The sequence below is a fragment of the Fusarium keratoplasticum genome, chromosome 12 (genome assembly GCF_025433545.1).
Source record: "Fusarium keratoplasticum isolate Fu6.1 chromosome 12, whole genome shotgun sequence".
NCBI classification, from domain to species: Eukaryota; Fungi; Ascomycota; class Sordariomycetes; order Hypocreales; family Nectriaceae; genus Fusarium; species Fusarium keratoplasticum.
Window position 1 is genome coordinate 2,141,700 of NC_070540.1, and position 20,951 is coordinate 2,162,650.

At 52.6% G+C, this 20,951-nt stretch overlaps 8 protein-coding genes across 8 annotated transcripts; 5 read left to right on the forward strand and 3 right to left on the reverse strand.

Moving 5' to 3' along the window:
* Positions 1–967: 967 nt before the first annotated feature.
* On the forward strand, positions 968–2,632 carry NCS57_01432000 (AA-permease domain-containing protein; the record flags this gene model as incomplete). The annotated part of the gene is made up of 1 exon (XM_053063925.1): positions 968–2,632. The coding sequence occupies one exon, from the start codon at positions 968–970 to the stop codon at positions 2,630–2,632; it is 1,665 nt and encodes a 554-aa protein (XP_052907258.1).
* Positions 2,633–2,860: 228 nt separating this feature from the next.
* On the reverse strand, positions 2,861–5,091 carry NCS57_01432100 (NADPH--cytochrome P450 reductase; the record flags this gene model as incomplete). The annotated part of the gene is made up of 2 exons (XM_053063926.1): positions 2,861–3,217; positions 3,268–5,091. 2 exons carry the CDS (start codon positions 5,089–5,091, stop codon positions 2,861–2,863), a joined length of 2,181 nt encoding a protein of 726 aa, XP_052907259.1.
* Positions 5,092–6,002: 911 nt separating this feature from the next.
* NCS57_01432200 (MFS domain-containing protein) lies at positions 6,003–7,905 on the reverse strand (the record flags this gene model as incomplete). The annotated part of the gene is made up of 9 exons (XM_053063927.1): positions 6,003–6,228; positions 6,281–6,762; positions 6,810–6,932; positions 6,985–7,057; positions 7,108–7,348; positions 7,402–7,454; positions 7,511–7,603; positions 7,660–7,671; positions 7,724–7,905. The coding sequence occupies 9 exons, from the start codon at positions 7,903–7,905 to the stop codon at positions 6,003–6,005; spliced, it is 1,485 nt and encodes a 494-aa protein (XP_052907260.1).
* Positions 7,906–8,617: 712 nt separating this feature from the next.
* On the forward strand, positions 8,618–12,492 carry NCS57_01432300 (uncharacterized protein; the record flags this gene model as incomplete). The annotated part of the gene is made up of 2 exons (XM_053063928.1): positions 8,618–11,192; positions 11,252–12,492. 2 exons carry the CDS (start codon positions 8,618–8,620, stop codon positions 12,490–12,492), a joined length of 3,816 nt encoding a protein of 1,271 aa, XP_052907261.1.
* A 384-nt stretch (positions 12,493–12,876) lies between these two features.
* NCS57_01432400 (Zn(2)-C6 fungal-type domain-containing protein) lies at positions 12,877–14,917 on the reverse strand (the record flags this gene model as incomplete). Its single annotated transcript, XM_053063929.1, has 3 exons — positions 12,877–13,307; positions 13,365–14,525; positions 14,587–14,917. 3 exons carry the CDS (start codon positions 14,915–14,917, stop codon positions 12,877–12,879), a joined length of 1,923 nt encoding a protein of 640 aa, XP_052907262.1.
* A 499-nt stretch (positions 14,918–15,416) lies between these two features.
* Positions 15,417–16,952, forward strand: NCS57_01432500 (uncharacterized protein; the record flags this gene model as incomplete). Its single annotated transcript, XM_053063930.1, has 2 exons — positions 15,417–16,778; positions 16,836–16,952. The coding sequence occupies 2 exons, from the start codon at positions 15,417–15,419 to the stop codon at positions 16,950–16,952; spliced, it is 1,479 nt and encodes a 492-aa protein (XP_052907263.1).
* Positions 16,953–17,606: 654 nt separating this feature from the next.
* Positions 17,607–18,148, forward strand: NCS57_01432600 (uncharacterized protein; the record flags this gene model as incomplete). Its single annotated transcript, XM_053063931.1, has 4 exons — positions 17,607–17,768; positions 17,816–17,878; positions 17,938–18,027; positions 18,074–18,148. The coding sequence occupies 4 exons, from the start codon at positions 17,607–17,609 to the stop codon at positions 18,146–18,148; spliced, it is 390 nt and encodes a 129-aa protein (XP_052907264.1).
* Positions 18,149–18,807: 659 nt separating this feature from the next.
* On the forward strand, positions 18,808–20,902 carry NCS57_01432700 (HET domain-containing protein; the record flags this gene model as incomplete). The annotated part of the gene is made up of 2 exons (XM_053063932.1): positions 18,808–19,264; positions 19,314–20,902. 2 exons carry the CDS (start codon positions 18,808–18,810, stop codon positions 20,900–20,902), a joined length of 2,046 nt encoding a protein of 681 aa, XP_052907265.1.
* Positions 20,903–20,951: the final 49 nt, after the last annotated feature.

Genomic DNA, 20,951 nt, shown 5'->3' on the forward strand with positions numbered 1-20,951 from the left:
GCCTCGAGATATGTTGTTCTTTCCATCCGACATCGTTATAGAGGGCGGTGGCGGGAAAACCGCCGCTTCTTTGATGGGCATGAACGGACAACTGAGCCGTGTTGTTCAAACGCTCGAGCTTGGCCCGACTTACGTATTCGCAACAGCTGGCCCAAAATCGCCATACTCGGATGTAAACCGGACTCATCGATGAACGGCATCCAGCCGGAGGGGTACTGCCAGGATTCCGGTCACCAGCCGAGCATCGCTCTCAGAAGCTCCCCCGTCAACCGGGTAAGAACCGACGAACTTGGTTTTGACTCGGTTCATCAACTCCCACGTTTATCCAAGGTCATACCACGCAGTACTCTCCCTTAGCACACGTTGAATTGGCAGAGGCGGAGGACGTATGACCTTGGTGGCATTTGTTCATTTGGAGCTTATCGTGAATGGTCTTCTTCATATTTGTAAAACTTTATCAGATAGTAACGACATGATAATAGTTCCGAGAACGTGATGGATAACGTTATCAAGCCTGCCCTTATCTGTAAATATCCAGTGGAGCAAGATTGCGATGCCTCAGTCCGGCCCTCGAAAGTTCATGGCTTCCTCGCGATACTCGACACGTAGTTGAAATAGCAACCTATGCCTAATGACTCAAGTTATTTCGAGCATGTGCCTCCATCCATTCCAGTGGCGAGATCTCGGCAGCCACCCGAGCTGTGCTAGACCACCATTTGCAACCACGCGGCCATGGGATGGCTCATCCAGCTATCAGTATCCCTGGCTAGACCTGGCCTGATGGGACAACCCCGTGCGAAGTTTATTCAACTCCGCTACTCCAGATATGATGCTCAAATGCGGGGAAGCCCCTTGCCAGATAGGGTGCCCATGAGTCGTACAAATACCAGTCTCGCCTCTTCCTACACTTTACGACGATCACTCAGTTCTTTCATCTCTTCTTCCTCATACCATCAACCGAACCACCATGGCCAAAGAAATCAACGTTGTCAATGGTGAAAAGCCGTCCGATCCTGGTATCGCACATGATGCCGAGTCCTGTGCCCCTGGCCAGGTGGACTCCAGCCCTCTGCAGAGAACCGAAACGCACCGCAACATCAAGTCCCGTCACGCCCAGATGATTGCCATCGGCGGAACCATCGGCACAGGCCTCTTCGTCGGTATCGGCCAAGCCCTCGCCATCTCGGGACCTCTCAACCTACTCCTGGCCTATGTCACCATCTGCTTCTTTGTGTATTGCATCATGACGGCAACGACCGAAATAAGCTCCTACCTGCCTATCCCTGGGTCTTCGATGGCATACTACGGATCACGCTTTGTCTCAAAGAGTCTAGGTTTTGCCATGGGTTGGCTTTACTTCTACTCTTTCGGCATTCTCGTCGCCTACGAGATCACGGCCGCGGCCCTCGTAATCGACTACTGGCCTAATCAGGTTCATATCGCAGTCTGGATCACCGTTATGCTCGTTGTTATCGTTGCACTCAACTTTGCCCCCGTCGGTGCATACGCAGAGACAGAGTTTTGGTTTGCATCAACAAAGGTCTTTATGATCCTCGGCTTGCTGATCCTCTCCATCGTTCTCTGCTTTGGGGGAGCTCCGGCACAAGATGGACGGCTCGGATTTACATACTGGAAGGACCCAGGTGCTATGAACGAGTACCTTGTAGGTGGAGCTGCCGGCAGATTCTGCGCTTTCATCTACGCCTTGACATTTTCCGTATTTTCCTTCAACTTTGGCCCTGAGCTGATCGTCATCACCGGAGGAGAAATGCGGGCACCTCGCAAGAACCTCCCCCGGGCAGCTAAGACCTTTGTGTACCGGTTGATCACCTTCTACATTCTAGGCGCTTTGGCCATCGGTATTATCTGTCGAAGCGACGCACCAGGTCTGCTAAGTGGAGGCAAGGGAGCCGCTGCCTCGCCCTGGGTCATCGCCATCAAAGACGCGGGAATCCATACGCTTGACAGTATCATCAACGCTGGTATCATCATTTCAGCGTGGTCGTCTGGAAACTCGTACCTTTACATGTCCAGTCGGTCCTTGTACTCACTCGCCATGGCAGGCAATGCGCCCTCCATCTTCAAGCGCTGTACCTCCTGGGGTCTTCCCATCTATGCAGTCATGGCAAGCTCCCTGTTCGGGCTTCTCGCCTTTCTCAACGTTTCCTCTGGCGTGTCGTCTGTCTTTACCTGGCTCATCAACCTAACCAACACTGCTGGTTTCACCTCGTGGGTCTGTTGCAGCATTATTCTCCTTCGGTTCCGCAAGGCTTGTGCGGCTCAAGGGATTACTGACGTGCCCTTTCGATCTCGGCTCCAGCCGTTCGCGTCCTATGCTTGCATCATCTTCTTCACATGCTTGCTTTTCCTGAATGGCTTCGGAGTGTTCTTCCCTGGAAACTGGTCGACTTCTTCCTTCCTAACGTCCTACATCGGTTTTCCCATCTTCATCGCCATCTACTTTGCGCACAGAATCTGGAAGAGAAAGGATGCTTGGATCATTCCGTCGTCTCAAATGGATCTCACAACTGGCCTTGACTACATTCTTGCCCTGGAGTCAATTGAATTGGAGTCAAGACCTAAGGAAAAGGCTAATCGAGTTGTTAGCGCGCTCAAGAGGGTCCTCAGCTAATATCTTGAGTGCCAAAGATGAGGTTGAATGCCAAGGATCTCCTGGCTTATCAAGTACTGTTTTTTGGGAGTATCATGTTGCGAATTTTGTTCACTTCTCGTCTTTTAGTTAATTCTACCACTGCTTCATACCGCCACGCATGAAGTCGCTTCAAATCCACTGCTCTCGCCAGACTTATAGTGCCCTGGGCCAAGGGACTATTGCCAGAAGACACCTGATAGATCATCCTTAACTACTTACCATACATCTTCCTGCAATATTCATCAGCCCGTGATATTTGAGAACACAGAGGACACTAATACGCACCTGATATCTTCTAGAGGCCTTCATAGCTTTCAGGATGTTCTCGGCCGTGGCCTTGGGGACTTGTCGCTGCCCAGAGACGACCTGGACCAGGACTTCTTTCACCGCAATGGCCATGTTTGCGGCATCGCCACAAACGTAGACGCTTGCGTCCTCCTCCAGGAGCCTGTTGACCTCGGAAGCCCGTTCCTTCAGTCGATGCTGAACATATACCTTGGTGGGCCCTTCTCGAGAGAATGCCGTCACAACCTCAAAGTCGAATTTCGGTATTTTCTTGAGGTCCTGCTACGGCGTTAGCATCTGTTTAAGTAGAGGCCCGGGGTTCTACGTACCTCCCACTCAGATTCGTACAGGTAGTCCTCACTCCGGCGCCTACACCCAAAGAAGAGAAGCGTGCGCCCGACCGGTTGACCCAGGGCTGCCAATCGTGCACGCTCATGGATGAATGCACGCATGGGAGCGATGCCGGTGCCTGGGCCAATCAAGATGACTGGCTTTGAGGGATCGCAAGGCAACCTGAAGTTAGATGAGCGAACATGAATTGGCAAACACACGCCGCCGTATCTTCTCTTTGGACCCATTAGCTCGTATAGCGAACCGGCCTTCGCGTCACCATCCTGATGGTTTTTTATTGCGAGGAGGTAGTTGGTCGAGACTCCTTTGAAGGGATCTGCTCGGCCAGGGATGCCCTGGTTCTCCACAACCGCCGTAATTGAGATGGTGTCGGGCTGCGCTAGAGAAGACGAGGAGATGGAGTAATAGCGAGGCTGAAGTTTCGGGAGGCCCTCGATCAATAGTGACAACGGTATCCTAGCCCACCTGTCACCACCGCTGGCGATGTTGAGCGTCCTGAATAGATTGTATTGCATCTTGCCGACTTTTTCATGGAAGTAGGCCTTGTCTTGGGCGAGCTTGGATATCTCTGTCTCTGCTGCTTTGTTTGGCGCAAAAGCAACTAGCCTGCTAAGGAACTGGCGAGACACCGGCGCACAAATTTCCAGCCGATAGCGGACGATGGCGTCGAAGGTGGTAGGCGTGGGGAAAGGGACTTTGGTCGTTGAGTCGATTGGTTCAATGCGAATAACGGCGTCGTTCTGCCCCTCTAGGCCGACGACGTGTAGGAACTCGTCAACTTCGTGAGTCGCGTTCATCGGCCAGACGGCGATATGATCACCGGTTTGATATGCGAGGCCGGAGCCCCTAATATCAATTTCTAGGTGTAGACAGTTCCGATTGGTGCCGGAAAGGAGCTCCATAGACTTTGTAACGGACGCGATGTATGGGTTCTGGGTGTTGAAAGGGCCTTTGATGACTCCCTTGAGATGCATGTCGTTGGGCTCGCCCGTGTAGACTTCAGGGGAGGCAGTGGCTAACCCAGTCTCTTTGGCAATCTTAAAGACGGGCTCGTAGACCGCTTCCCTCTGATGCAAGCCCATGTGGTTGGCAAGAGCAGTCCACATACCGTCCTTCCATGTGAGAAAGGCATCCTCCAGGGTTCCTGAGCCGTCATCGCCCTCTCCGGCTTGGCCGATTCTCTGAGCCCCCAGACTCTCAAGCATCTTGTTGACCTTTCTTCCCATCAGATTATAGTGCTCGTACGTGCTGTTTCCCAGGCCAAAAATGATGTACCTGAGGTTACCCAGTGGTGGGCTTCGATCGTCGGAGAAGGTAGCGTCGGTGACACATCTGTAGAAATCGACGGCGTTGTCCGTGGGCTCGCCCTCCCCGTACGTTGCAAGGACAAAAATGGCCACGCTGTCCCGAGGGAACATGTCCAGGTTGTCGTAGTCATAGTCCTCAAGATCAGCAACCATCGTCTCCAAACCGTAGCAGCTCTTCCCTTCCTGGGCCAGTCGAGTGGCGTAGTCTTCAGCGTTGCCAGACTGCGACCCATAGAAGACGACGCAGTTCTTGCCTGTCTTATCCATTGTGGTGATGATATCTCTTGCGTTTTCTTCCTCGACCGTAAGGAGTATGTCGGCATCGTGTTTGTTGCTCCGAGCCCAGGGTTTCCATCCTGTAAGGTAGCTCACAGTGCTAATGAGAATGAGGAAAGAAACAATGGTGGAAAGAGGTTCGAGGAGAGCCATGTTATAAATCAGGCGTATCGAACTGACCGACTCTTTCAGAGTATGGTTAAGGGTCTGGAAATCCATTTTAGAGACAAATTGCCCCTACCAAACTTTGAGAACAAGGAGAGGGTTGAATAGCTCAAAGGGTAGATTGATACTGTGGGTATTGGATATTGCCAGCACTTGAACTCTTTGACCAAGACTGTTGTCAGAAGAGCCTCAGTGACGGACGAATATGTAGATCCCGAAATCAGAAAGGACTGTGCTGCAAGAGACGGACAGCCGAAGCCGCCAAATCCATGTCTTGATCGGGGAATGCCGGAGATTCCCCTGCGCGGCCCCAAACACCCTATACACCCTATCTGTAAAAGGTTTACTGTCATCGCCTCGGAACTCGGAACAGGAGGAGCCCTTTCTGGAGGGTGGCATACTGTTACTGGCTCGGGTTGTGGGACCCGAGAGGGACCTCTACCGATAGCCAGCAACGACCCGATCAACAAAGGCAATTGCTATGGCCGATTGAGAGTTGAAGAACCGAGGCAGATGGAACATCCAGGCTGTTTGATGGAACCGGTTTGGACGCGGGTACAACCTCCGTCCAACACGGAGATATGGCTCGCTCGCCAAGTGCGCAGGACATGAATAGCAGCGTTGAGGTCTCTTAATTCTATACCTAATTATTGATATGTGTAAGAATAATGTGATACCATCTATGGAACAAAATGTTGAATCCTAATCAGATGGCTTGAGAAGAACAAAGACGTCAGAGTCACGAGTACAATCTGTACCTTGTTGAATCACGAAGACGACACGGAAATAGAATACACGCGGATAGTGTTGCATATAAATTGTGGTTAAAAATAACATGTGCTTGAGGAGTTCAACGAGGGCTGATATGTATCATACGCGATCCCAGCCCCGATTACATAGGTTGGTCCGATACTCAAAGCCCTCCCCTCTCGGTTGCACATGACGAATCAGAACAAGCCATCCTCTCACTCCATATAGCGGAACTCCGGGTTTCGGTGACCAAGTGCCAGCTTCTCCTCCTCGGTGAGTCCCTGAATCCTGTCGTCTCTTCCGCCCCTAGCACGAAGCTTGTTGTCGTAGACGCAGTGGGCAAGGCCGAAGCAAGCCAGACAGAAGCAGAAGCACTGAAGAGACAGGTTGATGGTGTGACCGGTGTGGAAGAGCGGGGAGTCACGCGATAGATAAGTCCAACTTGACGAAGCAGGTCAGTTCGGGAACATTTATAGATGGGGGGTTCACTCACGTAGACAAGACACCTCCCATACTTCCCACCATGACCATGTAGCCACCGGCAACAGCCGCCACGGCTGGACTACCGGCATTGTTGATTCCCCAGCTGAGGAATCCACTACTAGCTCCAAAGCAAGCGATGGCGTTGAGGAAGACAGCGGCGTACTTGGCATCTGTGTTGGTCGAGAACCTCAGGATAGAGAAACCAATAATAGAGCAGGGCAGAATGCCAGCCATAAAGATGCCTCTCTTGTTGGTTCGGTCACTCAGGTAGCCGAGGGCAATGGTAACACAGCACGCCACGAGATACGGAGGTACCGACTTGAGCTGGGCCTCGGTCGAAGTCCAACCAAATTCGCGGAGGATAGTCGGGATGAAAGCTCCAAAGCCTTGAACGGCACTGTTGGTGCAGAAGAAACACCAGGCGCAGACGTTGGTGTGGATGTTGAAGATGGCACGCTGCACATGCTTCCAGGTGACCTTTTCTTCACGGACCTGTGGAAAGTCAGATCTGGTCTGTAATATTCTCGATGCAGACATACGTTGGCATTCTCGCGCAGGAGACGCTCTGCGGCAATGTAGCGTTGTCGGTCAGTCAAGAACTTGTATGTTCCGGGGCTCTGGGGCATCAAGAATGGAGCAACCGCAGCAACGAGGACGGTGATCTAGCGGTTTCCAATGTTAGACAGTGGCTCAAGTTCTATGATAGCAACTAACCAAGCCTTCAAAGAAGAAGATATTCCTCCACCGATGGATGAGCATGGCACTAGCTCCCCAGGGTGGAATCTTGCTTTACGACGGTTAGCTACGCCTAGAGTGAAAAAAAACAGGATGACCTACGAAAGCCCCGCAGCCAGGAGGCCACCAAACGAGCTAGCCAGGGAACTAGACGCGATGAAGATGCTCATGCGGAAGAATAGCTCAGTCTTCTTGTAGAAGCAGCTCAGGAAGAAGGCCGTTCCAGGCATGGCGCCACCTTCAAAGATGCCCAGGATAGCTCTGACGACAAGCATCGAAGCGTACGACTCGACAAAGGCGGTGCAGAGAGAGACCATTCCGAAGCAAAAGACAAGGGCGGGCACTGGATCTCTATTAGATTCTCCAATCTCGCCGAACATGTGGAGGCATGCTTACAATACCATCGAGGGCCAACGTTCTTGAGAATGACATTGCTAGGGATCTCCACGCTGGCAAATGTCAGTAAATCGAGGTCATTGGAAAATGCGAGATGTAAGCGACGTACGCCAAGTAGAAAATGAAGAAGACAGTCAAGAGAATGTTATATCGGTAGCCGACGAGGTTGAGTTCATCACTCATGCCCTCAATGCGAGCGTTGCTTGTATGTGTGTCAGCTCACTATCATTTGTGAGGAAATAGCTGAGAATAACCAACCCGACATTGGCCCTAGGTACTGTTAGCGATGTCATGTCGCCGTGCAAGACAGAGACTACACTACCTGTCAATGGCACAGAGCATATACAGCAAAGTCACTAAGGGCGTGATGGTAAAATCAAACTTGCGTCTGACAGCAGCCTCTTCCTCGGGCGTCCAGTCAACATCTCTTCCAATGATGGACCCATTGGCGATGTCAGAGGTTGGGGTCTGGGGTTCATCTTTGAACTGCATCTTGTCGGTCATCTTTACACTAGAACGAAGTAACGGGTTGGCGACGGAAACTTGAGGGATGGGGGTTGCAGTCAGCAAAGCCAGAGAGGAACAACATTTCCTTGTCCCCGGTCGGAATTGATGCTTTTTAACTACACAACCGCCGTTCTACCAGTCGGCTATGTTACTCGACTGTCACAAGGCGCATTGCCAAGCTCGCGTAGATACCAGCCACGAGAGATAGCTACCCGGGATTGAGAAGTCTGGGGTCGGGAGATAAGACTGGCTCTCCCAATTACACGGTTCGCCTTGCACTGCGGGGATAAGATTAGATAGCCAGATCAATCCCTAGCTTCTGTGAGGGCTTGGCGCTGACTTGGAGTCGTTCCGGGTGGTGACGGGTCCCCGACGCCGTCTTCGGTCGTCTCCATCGGATAGTGGGTCCCGATATCTCATAGCGCCCCCGGGATCTCACTCCTATCGACATGGGTTCAGCCGCGGCAGATGGAACATGACACAATGCACAGAGAGATCCGTAACTCCGGGGAACCTGGAGCATGATACATCCAAACTCTAGATCTGAGAGAGCCTCGGAAATCCGCAGTGACGCCCAAGAACCACGGACTTGAGCCTCCGCAAAAGACGGCTCAGAAGGGTATTTAGAAACGTGCTTCTGGTCAAAGGATCTGGCTTCAGAAGAGCATCAAACAACATTAACACACAAGCTCTTTCACAAAACCACAACATGGGGTCAATTCCAGACAGAAAAATCACCATCTCCATCGACCGTGGTGGCACATTCACAGACGTGCACGCCATCGTCCCCGGCAGATCCGACATTGTCCTCAAGCTCCTATCAGTCGACCCTGCCAACTACAAGGATGCTCCAACCGAGGGTATCCGAAGGGTTCTTGAGGCCGCCACGGGTGCATCTCTGCCCCGGGGCCAGCCGCTGCGGCTAGACAATATCGAGTGTCTGCGCATGGGCACTACGGTTGCCACCAACGCTCTGCTTGAGCGCAAGGGCATGAAGTCGGCCCTCCTGACCACCAGGGGCTTCAAGGACCTCCTGCGCATCGGCAACCAGGCCCGCCCGGATATCTTTGACCTCTCCGCCAGGCGACCCGATGTCTTGTTCGAGACCGTGGTCGAGGTGGATGAGCGCATTATCCCGTCCCATCCCCGCTCGTCCCGGGAGGCTCTGTCAACCCTGCGTGAGATCGACGGCATCACCGGCGAGAAGTATCATGTCGCCCAGGAGCTTGATACAGAGAGCCTGGTGGCCAACCTGCAGGTCCTCAAGGACCAAGGCTATGGCTCCATCGCCGTCGCCCTCATCAACTCTTTCGCGTGCCCCGACCACGAGCTCAAGGTCGGTGAGATAGCCAGTAAGATGGGCTTCTCGGTGGCGCTCTCATCACAGCTACAGCCAATGATCAAGGTTGTCCCAAGAGGCATGTCAGCCACGGCAGATGCCTACCTAACCCCTGTCATCAAGTCGTACATCGACTCAATCTCAGCCAACTTTGAGGGTGGCCTGGCCGGATCACATGGCTGTCGTGTCGAGTTCATGCAGTCAGATGGTGGCCTGGTTGACTTTCGCAAGTTCAGTGGTCTCAAGGCCATCCTTTCGGGCCCTGCTGCCGGTGTTGTTGGCTATGCCTCGACGAGCTGGGATGAAGAGGCTCGGGTTCCCATCATTGGCTTCGACATGGGTGGTACCTCAACTGATGTGTCGCGATTTGACGGCCATCTCGATCACACCTTTTCCTCTAGCATTTCAGGTGTTAGCATCCAGGCTCCGCAGCTCGATATCAATACAGTAGCTGCTGGTGGCGGCTCTATCCTTTCTTGGAGAAACGGTCTCTTTATGGTTGGTCCCGAGTCCGCCTCGGCCCATCCAGGCCCGGCCTGCTACCGCAAGGGCGGTCCTCTGACCGTCACTGATGCCAACCTGTTCCTTGGCCGTCTCCTTCCCGAGTACTTCCCTAAGATCTTCGGACCCAATGAGGACCAGCCTCTTGACCGCGACATCACCAAGAAGCTGTTCCAGGAGCTGACGGACAAGATCAACACGGAGCATGGCCAGGCCCGTCTGACCCCAGAGCAGGTGGCTTTGGGCTTCCTCAAGGTTGCGGACGAGTCAATGACGCGGCCGATCCGCAACCTGACCGAAGCCCGTGGCTTCGAGACATCCTCACATCACTTGGCCTGCTTTGGTGGCGCTGGTGGTCAGCATGCATGCAATGTGGCGGCCTCGCTTGGCATCTCGCGTATCATCATCCACAAGTACTCATCTATCTTGTCGGCGTACGGCCTTGCCCTTGCCGAGATCGTCCAAGAGGCACAGGAGCCAATGGCAGCCCAGTACATCGGCTCTGAGGAGACCATCGACCTCAAGCTGCAAGGCCTGATGGACCGCTCCACTAAGCAACTCGGCACTCAGGGCTTCACCAAGGGCCAGCTCCGGCATGAGATATTCCTCAACATGAGGTACGAAGGATCCGACACGAGTCTGATGATCCTCAAGCCCGACGACGGTGATTTCGCCTCGGCTTTTGTCGAGAGGCACCGACGCGAGTTCAACTTTACATTTGAGCGACCTATCCTCGTTGACGACGTCCGTGTTCGGACCATCGCCTCGGCCAACAAGGCCTCCGAGAAGAGTCCCTTGAAACAACTCAAGGAAGCCAATATTAAGGACGCTCCGACTCCCTCGCAGTTTACGGATGTCTACTTCGACTCGGAGTCGGGATTCATCAAGACCCCTGTCCATCAGTTGCGGGAGCTCGGCTCCAATGTCAAGCTTCACGGGCCTGCCGTCATCATCGATGAAACACAGACCATCGTTGTTTCCCCCAACGCGGTCGTCCATGTGCTCGACACCTGCGTTCTCATCGACCTTGAGTCGGCCCCTCGAGAGGCCACATACTCTTCGCAGGTCGATCCCGTTCGACTGTCCATCTTCGGTCATCGGTTCATGTCAGTGGCGGAGCAGATGGGTAGAACCCTCCAAAAGACGGCCGTGTCGACCAACATCAAGGAGCGCCTCGACTTTTCCTGTGCCCTGTTCTCCCCTGACGGCGGCCTTGTCGCCAATGCGCCCCACGTTCCCGTCCATCTCGGGTCCATGCAGTTTGCCGTCCGCTATCAACACAAGCGGTGGCTGGGAAAGCTCAAGGACGGCGACGTCTTGGTTTCGAACCATCCTGTCTCTGGAGGTACCCATCTGCCCGACGTGACGGTTGTGACGCCCGTGTTCAAACAGGGTACCGATCAGATCATCTTTTATGTCGCGTCTCGCGGTCATCACGCCGATAGTAAGTGATGCCCCTCCCACCTTATCTCATTTGTTTCATGACCGCTAACACGTGTCTAGTCGGCGGAATCCTTCCTGGATCCATGCCTCCCAACTCAACTGAGCTGTGGCAGGAGGGAGCTGCCATCGAGTCCGAAAAGGTTGTCTCGGACGGCGTCTTCAACGAGACTCGCATGCGCGAGTTGTTCCTGGATATCCCCTCCCAGTACGAGGGCTGCTCGGGAAGTCGGAACATCAGCGACAACATCTCAGATCTCAAGGCCCAGATAGCCGCCAACGCACGTGGTATCGCGCTGATCCAGAACCTGATCGATGAGTACGGCCTCGAGACAGTCCAGATGTATATGTTCGAGATCCAGAGAACTGCCGAATTGGCTGTGCGGAATCTCCTCAAGGACATGTACCATCGGTACGGGGGCAAGCCCCTAGAGGCGCTGGACTTTATGGATGACGGTACACCCATCAAGCTCAAGATCACCATCGATGAGGAAGGCTCAGCTGTGTTTGACTTTGCTGGTACTGGACCTGAAGTCCGCGGTAACATCAACGCCCCCGAGGCCATCACCAACTCAGCCATCATCTATGCACTGCGATGCATGATCAAGTCTGACATCCCTCTGAACCAAGGCTGCTTGAGCCCCGTGGACATCAGAATCCCCAAGCCCAGTATTCTCAGCCCGACGGGTGCCGCTGCTGTCGTGGGTGGCAACGTCACAACCAGCCAACGTGTCACCGACGTCGTACTCAAGGCTCTTCACGCTTGTGCCGCCTCACAGGGCTGTCTCAACAACCTGACCTTCGGCATTGACGGCAAAGTCGATGAGGAGACTGGTGAGTTTGTCCCGGGCTTCGGATACTACGAGACCATTGCTGGTGGTGCCGGTGCCGGCGACAACTGGGTTGGAGAGAGCGGTGTGCACGTTCACATGACAAACACGCGCATTACGGACCCCGAGATTCTAGAGAAGAGGTACCCTTGCATCCTCCGCCGCTTCGAGCTTCGGGAAGCGACAGGTGGTGAGGGACGTAACCGGGGAGGAGATGGAGTGGCGAGAGAGATCGAGTTCCTGGCTCCGGTCCAGTGCTCCATCCTCTCGGAGCGGCGTGTGCATCGGCCCTACGGCATGGAAGGCGGAGAGGCGGGTGCTGCTGGCCTGAACCTTTGGCTCACGATGGATAAGTATACCGGTCTGGCTCGGAAGGTCAACATGGGTGGAAAGGGCAGTGTGCCCATGAAGGTTGGAGATAGGGTTGTTATCATGACACCTGGTGGCGGCGGCTATGGAACTAAGGAGGTCTAGTTACAAGGAGTTTAACTCAATTTCTGTTTTGTAATTATATCGATTGAGTCTTTATCTTGGTTGTCATCTTAGAATGTAGTGAAAATTTTGCACTGCCTTCCATTCTCAGGGAGAATAATTCCCAAGATCAGTCATAAAGACCGAAGTTGAAACATAGTGACAGCGTTCAAACTTGAATCCAAAGAAAATGCCAGTCATAAACGCACTGTTCCACAAAGCTCGTACATTGCTAGGAGCCATCGAGTAGAATTCTGCACTACAGAGTGTCTTTCGTCATCACCAGTCAACACTAGACACGAAAATTTCATCAACTCTAGCCAATATAGTAGGTGTTTCATTGGCCAATCCGTTTTGTATTCATTGCCCTCTAGAGGTCATGCTATTTCACGTGTCTAACTGCTGCCCCCTCCGCAATGCCGTCTCAACCCATTGCCTATCCATATCAATGTCAATCGACTCAAGGACTTCGGCCCACAACGCGGGATCCCCTTCAAACTCCAGGCTAAATGGCTGGTTCTCATCTTGAGCCAGCCCTGGCAGAATTGAGCTCGACTCAAGCACCTGTGCTTGGCTAACCTCATCCGCGTTTCCCGCCTTCGACGGATCCTTGGGCTTGATGGTGCTTCGGATCTTGGTCAGCAGAGAGTGGCAGGCCCTGATGTAGGCGTTTCCTTTCTCAGCCATCATCTGCAACACATCGAGGGCCATATCCATCGCAGAAGCATCCACTTCCTTGTACGGAAAGGCAATGTTGACCATTACCAGGAGTAAGGCAGCCGAGAAGGCCTGCTCCCCGTCTATGAAACCATATGTTGCTATCATCAGTCAGTCATGCCACGCTACTATCCCTTTTTCCTCTTCCTTGAACTTACCGACAAGGTTGTACCTGGCAGCAGCGCTGAGGATCGAAGCACTGGACCTCGCGGCGGATATCGCTCTGTCAATGACATGGACGATGTCTGGTGACAAACCGTCTTCCCACCGAGCCATGCTGGGGTTCTGCGTACTGGGGGCTAGTTGCCTCTGCACCGCGTACAGAAGAATGGGACGGGCCGTCATGTTGATGCAGTGGTGATAGTGGAGGTAGGTCGAAACAACTTCTCGGCTCGGCGGGGCCCCTGAGTCCGGGGGATTTGAACGCATGGCCGACGGGAGCTGGTCAAACCAGGACGACAGCCTCTTCATAATGTGCTGCACACAGGCCGATAAGTCGAGGCCAGACTTTTGCTTCTTCCGATAGATCTTTTCTCCGATGATGCCTTGAATCTGCGATAGCTCCGTGTAGGATTTGAGGACAGAGGAGGTGTACTCATCCTCACCAGCCATTGGGCTTGGGAGAAGAAGGTCAATGTCCTCGTCTTGAATGGATAGTGGATGACCCGAGGTGACGCAGAGCAGCCTCTCCATGCTGTATGTAGACCACCAGACACGTCTTCTGTGCTCCCTAGTGTCGCTATCAATATCCTGATCCGAGACCTCCTGGTGCAGCCCAAGCGAAATGGCCATCCTCAATGCAATACCAATCATTATGTAGGCGGCATCTCTCCTATTGATGGTCTGCATAAAGTACGCCACATAGCTCAACACCTCGATAAAGAGTATGGAGCCTTCTTCGTACAAATTCGGCAGAAAATCGAGCGCATGTTTGAAGTAGTCAAACCCGGGAGGCCCTTGCTTGCCAACCCACTGATTGATCGAGTACATCTGCCCAAATGCTAAGACGAGCAGGATTTGACAGTAAATAAGACGCTCCTCGCGATCTTTGGGGTCCGGAGCTCGGGCATACACCTGCTCAAGCCGCTCATGGAAGGCGGCATCGCTGAGGAAGGCGAATATCGTGCCGATGTAGGCATGCTGCGCCCGGTACAGTCGCTCCGCAGTCTCAAAGGGCGGCAGCGGTGGTATCTCAGGGCTGTTTGAGCGCCGGAGCCAGGCGGTATCCTCATGATGGGGATATTTGTGCCATGCCAGCGTCTCGGCCGTTGGGTTCAGCCTGTTGGCGATGTACGTCGATGAGGAGTTGCCCATAAAGTCTGACCACTATATCAGCCCTGCTACAAGCATCCCACATGCTTGTGATTCTACACAACGTACGATATTGCCCAGAACTCCCGAGGACCCAGTTATCAGTGCCGGTGAACCCCAGCTCGATGTCCTGACTGGACGCGTCTGTCATGTCGGCGACGGCATCGCGGCTCGTGTTTCCCCTTCGCGCTTGAGCCTGGAGCTCGAGGAGGTAGCTCTCGGTCACTGTGACCCTCTTCTCGGATTCTGTGTAAACGCAGACATGTCCCGAGTCACTACAAGCAATGCACGGATAAGGCGGATCCCCGATGCACTTGGTTCGTCTCTTCCGACATCTGTTGCACGCCTTCGCCGACCTCTTGAGTACATCCAGCGATGAGCGATGTCTTGATGTGATCATCTCGGCGCGGGCTGGCGTGATGGGTCCAGGATGGGAGATGACGAGGGGAAACGAAGTCACTGCGGAGAAGTTCCTCGGGACAGTCGAACCACGATATCCGGCTATTCTTGGCCCTATTTCCTAAAGCAGAATGACGCCCGGATTTAACACGGGTCGTAGAGATAAGGTTGATTACCCCGCATTTGCTGCGCGTCACTTGATGTTATCGTGGCTGCGTGGGGGGGAACGCCTTGTCTGACGCCGTTATCATCGGGTTCCACATCCCGATGGGTCTCATCAGCCCCTTCCGCCATCTGCGGGAAGGGACCAGGATGCCGGGATGAGAGACCCGAGGACGCCAGGGAGTGTGTTGAGTGTCGTTGGGCTAAGCCTTGAATGTCTCAGCCATGTCTTGATAAAGGGCTCTAGACGGTGAAGGCTGTTATCAATATCTAAGCAATTCCAACTACTCAATTCTGATGAAATCAACTGTCAGTTGTTCCAGTTGAAAATGCCCGTCATGATCATCTTCGCCCTCGGGCTGGGGAGCTGCCTGTTGCTAGTGCACCTCTTTACCATATATCTTCGTCTGTCGAGCATCCCAGGTCCCTTTGCTGCCAAGTTCACCGACTTCTGGAGATACCGATCACAAAACGCCAAAGGCCACACCCAGAGATTGCTTGCACTACATCAAAAGCACGGCAAGCTCGTACGCATCGGGCCCAATCATGTCAGCATCAGCGACCCGGCCGCCGTGCCCATTGTCTACAGCACAAACCCGACCTGGCATAAGGGGCCATCCTACTACGGCGCCATACCCGTGAGCAAGAATCGTGCTGTCCCTAGCATCATTGGTATGGGAGAGGCTCAACACACGGCGGTGCGCAAGTCAGTCGGCCGAGCCTTTACCACGAACTCTCTCCTCGACTATGAAGACTCAATCGAGGCGACGGGACAAGATCTCATCAAGGTCCTATCTAGACTGCAAGAAACCGATATTGGCGAGTGGCTGCAATTCTTCGCCATGGACATGCTGATCCGGATTGCTTTCAGCGATTCTCTTGGGTTGCTGGCCAACGGCAACGACATTGACGGCACGCTCGCTGCTGTCATGGCTCGCTTCGATCACTGGGGTCACTGGGGTGCCGTCCCAAGTGCTGACTACCTCTTCAACAAAAGCCGACTGGCCACCACGCTCAAGGGAGTAGGCGACAGCCCGCTGGCCAAGGTCGCAAACCGCATGCTTGAGGCTCGCAAGAGAGATGCCAGCAAGCTCTCATACAAGGACCTCTGTGCCAAGTTTCTCGAGGGCCAGGCCAAGTACCCCCAGCTGGTCCAGCACGACGAGATTCTGGGCATCATCATGTCTACCATTGGAGCCGGGGCTGACACCACGGCCGGCACGCTGACATACACTCTGTACTTTCTCTCCAAGCATCCTGACGTGCGAGAGAAGCTTGTGCAAGAGATCGATGAGAACCTCAGCGCCGGCATGCTGTCTCGAATGCCGAAGTGGGCAGAGGTCAACAGGATGCCATACCTTGATGCGGTGCTCAAAGAGTCTATGAGGCTTCTCCCCATCGCGTCCTGGGGACTTGACCGAGTGGTGCCGCCAGCTGGTGCCACAATTGCCGGCGAGTTCATTCCCGGAGGAACCATCGTAGGATGCCAGATCGATGCTGTGCACCAGGACCAGCATGTCTATGGCAAGGATTCGGCTACTTTCAGGCCTGAGAGGTGGCTGGAGGCGAGTGAGGATCAACGACGGCAAATGGATCGTGCCTTCCTTGCATTCAGCGCCGGCAAGAGAACATGCACTGGTGTTCATATTGCGTGGCTGGAAATGAAGAAAACACTGCCACTGTTGCTGATGCATTTTGAAGTGAGTACCCTGCCAGATGCAAGACTTGAACTTGTCAAAGCTAACATGACTATGAAGATGGATCTCGTCGATCCCTCTCAAGATGTAAGAGACGGCATTCGGGTCAGCGCAGTCAAGTATCCACCTCCGGTTATGATGAAGATTACGCCTAGGGTTGGTCAAAATGGGGTGTAAGTGCGAGGGTGTTTGAATGGATACGAAAGTAGTTGTAGTATCAACGATGTGTGCATTAAAGATTTTACCAATAAGAGGTCTACAAAAATGTGTCGATGGTAGAATGACATCTCCCTTTCAATGTGGAATATTGCCATGAAAGCAAAATAATCTCACGCTTAACAAAGCCATAGATGTAGTCGTCTATTCAGGCCCGGTATTACTTACACGGAATCACGGATTCCTCCATTGCAGTATCTCAAGAGCAAAAGATTTACAAGGCTCGGCAAGTGTTACGGAACTTACGGCAATGTGCTCCTGGGAAATGATAGTCGCCACACAGGGTACTATCACCCAACCAACTTACATCGATTGAGATTTCGGGACCCACAACCCGATCAGCTTGTCACGCCTACCTACGTTTGGTTCTCGTTCCGGCCTAGGCAATCGTATCTCTTGGCACGTCTTGTTCGCGGGCCGCAGAGCCCGAGAAGTCCAGCCGAGGAGTTCAGACTCCGGGATGGGTATTCTGCCGAGGCGGGCCCGATTTCCGATTCACGAGAGACCTCATATCGCAAGAAAACTTTGAAAGCACGCTGCTTTCACCACTCAACAATACCGCTTACTTCAGCCTTGCCGTGTCCCATCCCAGACTCTTCACACCAGCTTCCCACAATGTCTCTTCTCGACAGCATGCAGGTCCGCGCTGAGGGCACTTCAGCCAACGGGCTTTACTCCCAAGCTCTGGTGGTTGGAAACATGGTCTTCCTGTCTGGTGTCACGGGCGTTGATCCGGCGACGGGGAACCTAGTTGAAGGAACAGTAGCCGACCGCACCGTGAGTTACCCCATCAATTGCGGGCTATTCACACTAAATCCAGACAGACACAGGTTTTTAAAAATATCTCTAGGATCCTAGAAGCTGCTGGAAGCAGTCTTCGCAAAGTGGTAGGTGAACAAACTTGCGAATATTTATCGTCTGATGTCTCACCCACGTCAATTATCAGGTTCGTGTCAACATCTTTCTAACCTCCATGACCGACTACGCCACCATGAATGAGGCATACTTGCAGGTCCTGAGTCAGGATGTTAAACCGGTATGTCATCCATGGCGTACACCATAATGTGCTAACCACAGGGTAGGTTCGAACGTGTGTGGCAGTGAAGGAGTTGCCACGGCTGACGGATATTGAGATCGAAGTGACTGCAATTTTGTAGGAAGCAGCTTCATAGGCTTGTAGTATGTTAGAGATGGTTGACTTAGGATAAAAAGTGCCTCCCTAATCGCTGCTGTACACCTATTAATGCCTGTCCAAGTGCTAAGCGAATGTCTTTTGCACATTCATAGCACGAAATTCGACGTGAGGATATTAGAGTGAAATGAACTCAATGTTTTAAGAGGATCTATATCTATAATAAAGGCCAATCATTACTATGCCTCTCTTTTTGTCCTTCAAGGTCCTGTTGATGTCAAGACTCCTTAATTTTTTATTTCGCCATCAATCATCACATTTCTTCGCCGGTTAATGCTTACGCTTTCTCTCCTGCTTTTTCACAAAACTCTTTATTATTTATGTATACTTCTCGCATCAAGTATATGTGCCTAATGACGACTACGATTATAAAGGCAACAAGAAAACCAAAACGGCTTACCACGCAACTTCCTACCCTAGGCCCTGCTGGTCATCTTGAGGCTGTGTTTGACAGGGTTCTGATTGCTCAGAGCCGACAGTCCCGCCCAAGTGGCAGTGCCCTGCAGGAAAATAGCTCACTGTCAGCACACCAAACTCATACAACCTGGTTTCTTATGTGACTAGCTCATTCACTCATAATCACCTTGTTTGCATCCTCTCTCCCTATTGCTTTCAATTTGGACGATGCCCCCAGCTATAGTTGAGCCAAAAGGAGCCGAGACACTATGCCAGCGATGCTTACGACTCACATTCGACAACAGCGCCATCGTCGACGCACCACCACCGCAACAGTACGAGGGACGCGACGACCTAGATCTTGATGAATATGGAATCATTCCTCTTGATTTTACCTTGGAGGATGAACTACCTGACCTTCCGCAACTGGATAGATCAGGCGCCAACGGTTGTCACATGTGTCTCTTCCTCAAAAAAGTCATCTTGACTCAACTACAATTGCGTCCGACAGAGCAAAACTACGCCGGCCGCATTACACTCCAGCTGAATGAGTTCCATCCCGACCTGGCGACTGTTCAGTTTGCAAACTCCCGAGACGACTGGCTTCCAAATCGGATGGCCGGAGAGCTTCGTATGGGAACGGAGGTGTACTCTATAGATGTCTTTGCCAAGCACAGGGCGGATGGTGAATTGTTCGACTAGATATTTCCCGAAGCTAGCTAACGAGCTTGCAGGTCACTATACGCCCATGCCAGACCCAAATCCGTTGTCAGATCGGTCCATCCAAAGAATCAAGACCTACCTGAATACTTGTGTGGGAAACCATGACAAGCATCACTCGGAGTGCTCATACCCAGGCACGATTGCTGCGCCGTTGAGGCTATTGAACATTTCAGACGAAAAGATGATACGACTAGAGGAGACCAACAACCAGGACATTCCATACGTCATCTTAAGCTATTGCTGGGGTCCGGCCAAGGTCGTTTTCGATGCCAGGACTGTCTTGGCAAATCTGCCAGAGAGATCAAAGGGCTTTAGGTCTGATGCCCTTCCACAAACACTGCAACACAGCATTTCCCTTGCGCATCGCCTTGGAGCTTCTCACATATGGATAGATGCGCTGTGCATCGTGCAAGACTCTGGGGAGTGGATCTATGAAAGCGTGCGAATGATGCAGTACTACGAAATGGCGCAGTTCACAATCGTCCCGATTGATTCCAGTGGAGCAGAGAAAGGGTTCTTGAGAAATAGACCTCCATGGGCCGAGGACATCATCCAGTGGAAGGGTTCTCTTAACCATCTCCAATTTTACTTTCCTTCATTCAACAACGTCGAGGAGGCGGGACCTGCGACTTCTTCTCCGTGGGCAAGCCGCGGTTGGACCTTTCAGGAGAGGCTCCTTTCTTCAAGGCTGATCTTTATTGGCCGTGATGAGGTTAAGTTTCGCTGTCGCGCTGGGTGGGGAAAACATGCATCTCGAACGCCAATCACGCTGGAGTCACTTGGAAGCTATTTCCTTCCTCTGTCTCCTATGTACGCGGCACATTCGAACGACTGGAACAGCGTGGAAATGATTCGAGACAAGTGGTATCAAATCCTAAGCGAGTATTCACAGCGAAGTCTCACCCAGCAGAGCGATAAGCTTATTGCTTTGTCCGGTATCACGTCCAAAATCAACCAACTGCTTGGAGACCATGATAAGTATCTTGATGGACATTGGGAGTCGGACCTGTGGCACGGCTTGACTTGGAGGAGAGTGCCTGTTAGAGGAAAACCGGCCTGGCCGACGGTCAAATCAGAGGAGTTTCCATCTTGGTCGTGGTGCTGTATGAATCAACCATTGGTCTGGCAGGATGGGACAGCTTCTGTTGATGATATTAGGCTGGTTGGAGTTGTTCGACAGAGAACAGGCACAGATGAAAAGGTGGTGAAGCTGATTGTGGAGGGCTGGATCTTTCCCGTTCGATTGCTGGCTGAGGTGCCAGATAATCTCGAGGTGGATTTCTATCTCGACTCGCTCTCAGAATCATCTGGTGATCTGGTCAAACAAGAGGGTGTGCGTATCGTGCTTCTAAAAGCATATCTAGACGGAGAGGATAAGAAAGAGTGGCTGAAGGCCCCAGCAGCAAAGCCGCATGATGTGTGCGGACTCATCATAGAGCCGACGGGGGAGACTTACGAGGGGCATGCGGTGTATCGGAGACTGGGGATTGTGGATATTCTACCGGGATGGGACTTTACTTTTTCAGATTCCGAGACGACAGCAGGGTCGTTGTTCTACCAAGAGATGTACACCAAGAAGGAAATTGCGGTTTTGGTATAGATAGGTAGATCGTTCAACATGTGCCATGCATTGGGTCGCGATTCAGGCC